At 53.6% G+C, this 7,615-nt stretch overlaps 1 protein-coding gene across 1 annotated transcript; it reads right to left on the reverse strand.

Annotated features, from left to right (window-relative positions):
* Positions 1-1,162: 1,162 nt before the first annotated feature.
* OLIG3 (oligodendrocyte transcription factor 3) lies at positions 1,163-2,120 on the reverse strand. The gene has a single exon (XM_022562852.2). It carries the CDS (start codon positions 1,976-1,978, stop codon positions 1,163-1,165), a length of 816 nt encoding a protein of 271 aa, XP_022418560.1. The 5' UTR covers positions 1,979-2,120.
* Positions 2,121-7,615: the final 5,495 nt, after the last annotated feature.

The raw sequence follows: 7,615 nt of genomic DNA on the forward strand, positions 1-7,615 counted from the left end.
TTACCTGCAAAAATGATCAGAGAAAACTCTTCGAATCTGCCCACCCACCCAAATCTCCCCCCCACTCCCAGATATACCTTACTGGGTCCACATGTTCCTTACCCACTACCCCCATCTTCAAAAATTTTAGGCAAAAGCAAAGCCAGGATTTAAAGGTTCTTTTTTATTTGAAATTCTCATCCAGAAACACTGGTTATTAATAAATATATCATAGTTATCAAGAATATATAAAAAATAAAGACAGGTCTTGTCTTCGAAGCCCTAACAAAATAGTTCAAGCAAATGTTCAGGAAAATAAAAATGGCACCCCTCCCCAAACCACAGTAAATTTTCAAAGCTGATAATGGAGAGAGCCGACCCCGCATGCAGAATAACTGAGCAAGGGGGGCTGGGGCAAGGTCGCAGGGGGAGCCCAAGCTCTTGCAGTTGCCAGCCCCTAAAACAGCCCAGGAAGTTTGGGAATGGAGTTTGAAGGGGGTGGGGTGGGGGAGAAGCGCCTGTGCGTGAGTTTGGGTCTTTGCACTCTGCCCCCTTTTTCACTTCTTACAACCACAGACAGATATACGGAGTACTTCGGAGAATTCCCTCATAAATCCTTGTTACAAGGAAAATGGCATCACAGCCTGCACAACATGTTTAGACGAGATTCATTTAGAAGCGTGCATGCATTCTTTCGACCTACACTGCGTCTTAAAGAAAACCCACAGAAGAGCTGTCATGCCCTGGACCGGAGTTGAAATTCAAAAGGGATGGTTGTCTTTTCCAAGGTGAGAACACAGAGCCAGAGACAAGGACAGCGACTCTAAAGGCCCTTCGCGGTGTTCAGCTACACCGATCCCGTCTTTATACAACAAATGCCGTTTTGACAAGAGCGTATGGCAGTGAGAAATACCGGCGCGGCATGGAGAAAAGAAGCATGCATGCAAGACACACGACGTCTGGTTCGAGCCCCCCTTCGCTACCGCCTAGAAATTGCAGTTTGGTTTTAGTCCTTTCCCTCCGGCGGTCAAGTAGGGTCTGAAATACCTCAGACGGTGTGGGAGGCCTCGGGAGCCCCCCGCCCTCCGGCCGAGCGCCCAGCCTCCCTTTGCCCTCCCGGCCCGGCACCTCGAGCCCTCCCGCCGCTCTCCCCTCATCCTCCGCAGCCGGGCCGGCCCGCTGCTCACTTGAGCAAGTCCTTGGACTCGGCCGACAGCCGGGCCATGTTGGCGGTGGAGAGAGCGGACAGGTGCGGCGGCGGCATCTGGCAGATGGCGCAGGGACAGGGCAGCCCAGCCCAGTGCTGGAAGCCGCTGCCCAGCTGCAGCGCGGGCGGGGTGGAGGGCGCCTTGAGCAGCGAGTGGGGAGGCCGGATGGTGCCGATGGCGGGCAGCGAGGCGGCGGACAGCGGGGACGAGGCGGTGCCGGACGAGAGCGCGCCTCCCAAGATGGGGTGCACCGGGTGCACGGCGTTGGCGGCGTGCGCTGGGTGGCCGGCCGAGTGGCCCACAGTCCCGCAGTGGAAGGCAGAGTGGTGGCCCCCGTAGATCTCACCAACCAACCTCTTCATCTCCTCCAGGGAGCTGGTGAGCATGAGGATGTAGTTTCTGGCCAGCAGGAGAGTGGCGATCTTGGAGAGCTTGCGCACCGAGGGCCCGTGAGCGTAGGGCATGACTTCGCGTAGCCCGTCCATGGCGAGGTTCAGGTCGTGCATCCGCTTGCGCTCGCGTCCGTTGATCTTCAGCCGCAACTGCTGTAGGTCCTGCTCCGACAACTGCTTCTTGATTTTGTACTTGCTGCTCTCGCCTGCGGCTTTGGCGCCGGCCCGCGAAAGGCTTTCCCCGGGCATCTTCTGCACCATGTCGCCCTGCGTGGACGAGACCGAGTTGAGACGGCTCTCCTGGTGGTGGTGATGGCGGTGGTGGTGGTCCCTCAGATACATCTCATCCATGTCCGGAGATGAAGCTCTGCTGGAGACAGAGCTCGAATCAGAATTCATTTTATTACAGGGGATGCGGCCCTACTGTGGTGAGACTTTAGGAAGGAAATTAAAGAAAACCTTGAATTAAAAAAAAAAAAGCTGCAGCCCAGTAACCCACGTCTCAGCGGCAAGAAATGAGAAGAAAAGCTGAGGCACTGCCTTTCCCCGCCTTTCTCCCTCCCCACTCCCCTCTCTCTGGTTTGGCTGTTTCCTGGACAGCTAGTTGGTGTGTGCTTGAACTCAACTCACGCTGAAAAAGAGGGGCTTTTATAGAGCTGCGGCGGAGAAAAGAGACAAAAGGAACACTCCTATCTATCCTGGGCTGGTTAGGATGACGTGCAGTCATTCAGGGCGGTGCGCTTTGCTGTCCCATTTAGCAAGGATTCCTATTCATATTCATTGTGGGGCCGCCCAGGGACACCTCTGCTCAGAAGCGCTAGGAGCCCCCAGGCACAAAACCCTCTGATTGACACACTCACCGCTCCAGCTCGCGCCTTCTGGATTTTTTTAAAAAAACTTTCCTTCCCTCCACTCCCCTTCCTGATTTCCCTAACCAAGTCACACCTAAAGGAACCGAAGGAAGGGAAGGAAAGGGGGCCAGGAGGAGATTCTCTGGGGATGGAAAGAGGAATTGAAACATTCTCTCCTCCCTTTCACAGCTACTCCCAAGTTTTTGGAAAATGTAGGCAAAAGAAGTCTCAGTGGAATGGTTTCAAGGACAGAGATGCAGATGAAGGGCAGGTTCAATGCGCTGGGGGTTGGCGCGGGAGGGGCAAGAGAATGCCTGTCGATGTGCGTGCACTGCCTGAAGTTTATTTCATTAGGCTTCTTTCCCTAAACATTGACATTGTGTTCATTTTGTTTATTGGGCCCTCCGGTGTGGTTTGAATGGGATGTCCATATCTGGTGACGGGTATGCCCCCTGACACTGTTGTGGAGATGGGTTTCTTGCTTTTTATATCTTCCCTTTCGTTTTGAAAAATAGATTACTGAAAGAATTTCAATTTTGTCAGATTCTGTAACTTCTTAGACCTGGAACTGAAGAAACAAACCAACCGTGGCGTTTACAATAAGAGCCACTTGAGAAATGGAGGAGAGGAAAAGCAGCCGAGGAGGCGGGAGGGAGTTAAGGATTGGAAAGGTTCCCAAGAACTCCAGGGGAGATTGCTCCTGCCCTGCCTACCCCGCAGCCCCTGGACCCCGGCGCTAGCTGAAGATGGAGGGGCGGCCCCCGCCTGCGGCTCGGCTGGAGGGCCTCTGACTGCTGTGCGTGCGCGCGGGGAGAGCATCTGCAGCTCAGCGCCACGCGGCCGGGGCGGGTGGCTTCATCCGGCTGGGGCCGCCCCACATCAGCGGTCCGGGGAGAGCGGGAGCTCAGCGTCAAAAAATACACCACGTGTGTGTGTGTGTGGTTCGGCACCATAAGGATCTGAAGAGCCCCTTATGCGTGCGCGCGTGGGCCCTGCGCTCCCACGCACAGTCCATTCTGGGGATAAAGAGGAGGCCTGGAGTTTGTAGCCTTCGGTTCGAGTGGGGAGCTCGGCGCCGATCTTTCTTCCGTCTTGCTGTGCTTTTGTCAGTCGGAACTAGCTAAGCAGCGTGAGGGGCGACAAGGCAGAAATTCCCGGAAGGGAAACTGCCCCGGCGGCGGCCTCTAGAAAAACGTGGGCACCGCCAAGCTCCGGGCTCAGAGGAACCAGAGACAAGTGCTAGGTTATGGCTGAGTGTCTGGGTGGAAAGTGCGAAACCGAAACAAGCCCGGAACCTCGAGCAGTTGGGGCCTCACACAGCGCGGCAGAGTCACTGCAAGCCTCCAGGACTCGTTAGGTAAAAGAGGCCTCACTTTCCATTGACACAAATCGAGCGGTCAACAGAAGAGGGATGCACGCCCAGGGCCGGAGTTTGCGCGCTCCGCGAGGCTGTGTCTCGTAGACGGTCACGCCGCGAAAGCAGCACTGGCAGTACAAGTCGGGTGGGGAGACGCAGTGTTGGAACGGATGCTTTTTCTACACCGACTTTTGCTTCTCTGTAAAGAAAAAAATAAAGGAAATGGCCAACACCGCTTGTCAAGGCCAGGACCTTAGTGCCCCTGAAGATTGGACACAAGCCTTTTATCCTCCTGTCGCCTACACCTCCACAGAAGGAAAGTTTCTTAAAACGGAGAATCCAAGAGATTCGATTGGATGTGAAAAGATTGATGTCCAAACACACTCCTAATATCCAAACAAAAGGAATTGTTCGTAATTCACTGGACTCGCCCATGTGAACTCAGATAATGACATCCCCCGAGCTGCTTTTGAGCAAAAGGGTTCCAGAACATCTGCATACATTCGGACACCGCCCCAGGCGATGGAAGGAAGCTGGGGAAGAGGCGTGGTCCAGACCACAGGCTTCAGCGACTTTCCCGCTGATCAAGGTGTGGGGCAGAGAGTGCTCGACAGGAGCTAAAGCGACTTCCCCGCCTTTGGGCCAATGCACAGGCCTGGCCCCCGACGTCCTCCAGATCCACCTTCCTGACCCTTGGGCATTGACGTCTGTCCTTCCCACGCCCCAAATGAGAATGCTGCTGCTCAGTTTTGATTTCGGGAAGTAGCAAAGTCTAGTTTGAGCAGAAGGGTTGCAAATGAAGGAGTAGAAAAAATCGTGCCGCTGAAAGGTATTTTACCTTTAAAAAAAATCCCTATTTTCTCAGGGGACAATATGAAATAAAGGGTTAAATCTCCCCTCCCCCCGCCCCGCCAATCAATAGAGAAGGTAAAATTGCAGGGGGAAAAGGGGGTGGGGAGAAGTAGAAGTCCTCCCAATACAAACTGAATAACTCACTTGGGCTGAAAGGACTGGGGCCAGGGTTCTGGGAGTCGGATCCAGAAGCCTCTCTGCCTCCGCACCGCCTTTCCACGGAGATAGGCGACCGCGGCCAGCTCCGAGGGGGGCTGCGCTGGGCGGGGGAGGGGCGACAGGGCCTCGCTTGCACCGACCAGACCCTGTCCACCCCGAAGGGGCTTTTGGCTGCAGTAACGCGGCGGTGCTTGGAGTGGCAGATCTGCCATGTCTTGGCCGGGGGCCCTTGGTCGCAGTTAGGGATGCGTCCTCTCTCCCTGATAGCCCTCTGCTTTCCCCAAGGGCCGCTTTGTGTGAGTGTGGAATGGTGCAAGGTCCAGGGCCCCAGCAAGGCAAGCACTTTTAGCGAGGCCTTCCAGGAGTCCCAGACTCTCCTAGGAGGCTTGTTTCCCTCGGAAAAGAGAGAGAGTGAGTGAAGGAGCCACAACTTTGCTCGCCAAAAAATGGGTTGATACTCGCCAGGGCCCAAAAGGCAGAGATGTCCACCAGGCAGCGCTGGCGCTGCTCCCACACGCTTGCCTCGCGGAGTCATTGTGGACCCTGAGAGTTCACTTCCACTCGACTCCTCCACCCCCGGGCTCGGCCCCTCGGGATAAGCCCCCGAGCCCGAAACGGAGCAGGCTCCGAGCCCACGAGGGCAAGCAGACGGATTTCCTTCCATGGGCCGTCTCTCCATCCACCACCGCCGGCGGGTGCGAGGAGGGAAGTGGAAGGGAGCCAGGGTTGGGCCGAGCCTGCGGCGGCCCAAAGTGGCCTCAGCCAGAGACGCGCCGTGCCCTTGGCCCTGGCCGAGGGCTCCTTCAGAGGGCTCAGGCGGGCCCGGAGCGGAGAGGGCGACGGGGCCGCGCTCTCTCGGGCCACACGCCGCGCCCTGGCGGCCGGAGTGGGCGGCGGCGGCGGAGGGGATTGGTCCCCTGGCAACAGGTGCGTCCCAAGGCCCGCGGGCTGCTTCCAGCCCTGCCGTCCTGGCTCGGGAAAGAGCCTGTGAGTTTCTCAGCCTTTGCATAGCACTTGAAAAGTAGCGGGTCGGCGCGCGGACCCGATATGGAGATACGTGCCCCGGGCGCGCAGCCTCAGCTCTGCATCCCCACACAGGACGCAACCCCGGCTCCCGGAGACCGCGCGCTCCAGAGGCTGCGGGGCTCCTCCTGACCCCTTCCCACCTCCAGATCGCCGGTGACCGTGTCTTACCCGATGCCTGGGGCGTGCAGCTCGGTGCCCGACGCCCACCGCTCCGCAGTTCCAGCCACCGAGTTCCTCTCCAGAAGCTGCCGCTCTACCCGAGGCCGCGGCGATTTGGGCTCAGGAGCGACCCCTCCCCAACCCCTCGTAAGAGTCCAGCGACGAATGTCACGCTGGCTGACCTGCCAGGCGGCTACTGTGAGGAACCGGTCAATCCGCAGCGTCCGCGGTCTTCTCTGGCCCAAGCCTCAAACTTGACCGGCAGAAACTTTGGCCAAGACCGAACAGCAGGAGGCTGCCCTGTGGGATTCACCTTTTAACCCAATCCCCCTTCCAAAACAAAAGAGATAAAAGGGAAACCGAGATATCTGTAAAGATGCTCCGTCATGTGCCACTGGAGCAAAAGCCTAAAAACTAGTTAACCACGGAGGAACTTCTCAAAAAGTAGTTTCTTTCTTTATCTGCTGCGTAAAACATTCACTTCACAACAATAGCAATGGCGGCCAGGTCATCCAGACTGTTAGGTTGATCAAAGAAGCCGTTATCAAAAAAAAAAAAAAAAATGACATCTAGTTTTTAAATTAAATGTCAACATAAATCGCAGCCAAGCAGGAATTATCTCTTCTCGCGTCAGAGCATCCCAAGTGATGGAGTGTAGTGAGGGTGCTGAACTCCCAGCCCCCGCAGACGAAGACGCCCAATTGAAAACCCTAGGTGCCAGAAGGGCCCAAGGGGATGGATCTGGGCCGACTGACTAACGTGTTTTAGTTTTCTGCGTTTCCCCATATTTTACATAATATCTCAAACTCTCATGATCTGTCCCGTATTTCTCCTCATCTTTTTAACATCTGATTTTCATACAAGAAAAATAGCAGAAGTTGAAGGGCAGCAGAATTTTATGAGGCGATAGTGACTGCTTTTCTCAATGTTGGATGTGAGATTGGAAGATGAGAGGAAGTCCCCGAACAGCATAAAATGATGAGGTGCTAATTATGTGAATATATAGGCAAGTTAATACACTGGCAGAAGTAGAAGTTTGATTTTAAAGATGTGTAAGCATCAAGGCTGGCTAGAACTTACAGACTCATTATGATTATTTAAAGACTGACAAAAGTCAAAGGAGATATGAACTTCTGGGTTTCATTTATAGGATTTTGCTCAATCAGTGAGCATACTTCAGTACACTTTTTGTTTCCTTTCTGGAAACATCTGCGCAATGCCAAAACCTCTACTGAGTTTTCCTTCTAAAGAAAGCTAATAAATTGAAAACATTTTTCCTCAAGATTGGAACATTTAGGTTGATTTAAATATCACTGGTGATCCATCACTTAAACTGATGAGTTATATTAAAATTTGCATACTTATACACAGATTCTTGGCATGTGTCCTGACATTTTGGATTTGTGGCTCCGTTAATACTAATGCTTTAACAAGCACTAAGTAGATGATTTCTTATTAGTATTTTATTGTTATTAATTGACTTCTTTTATGATTCTAGAGTTAAAGCCACTGTATACAATTTGATATCTTAATATAAAATAGCACAGAATATTAAATTCTGCTTTTTCTTTTGGAAGCTATTTTATCATCTCCTTGGTATAGTCAATTAGGTAGTTAAATGTAACACATATT

Source organism: Delphinapterus leucas, chromosome 12 (genome assembly GCF_059928025.1).
Source record: "Delphinapterus leucas isolate spDelLeu-1000000601 "Yukka" chromosome 12, BTC_Dleu_Yukka2, whole genome shotgun sequence".
Taxonomy (NCBI): Eukaryota; Metazoa; Chordata; class Mammalia; order Artiodactyla; family Monodontidae; genus Delphinapterus; species Delphinapterus leucas.

What these genes read in the sequence shown, in the direction of transcription:
- OLIG3 (XM_022562852.2), bottom strand. Translation starts at nt 1,978, where the DNA reads ATGAATTCTGATTCGAGCTCTGTCTCCAGCAGAGCTTCATCTCCGGAC.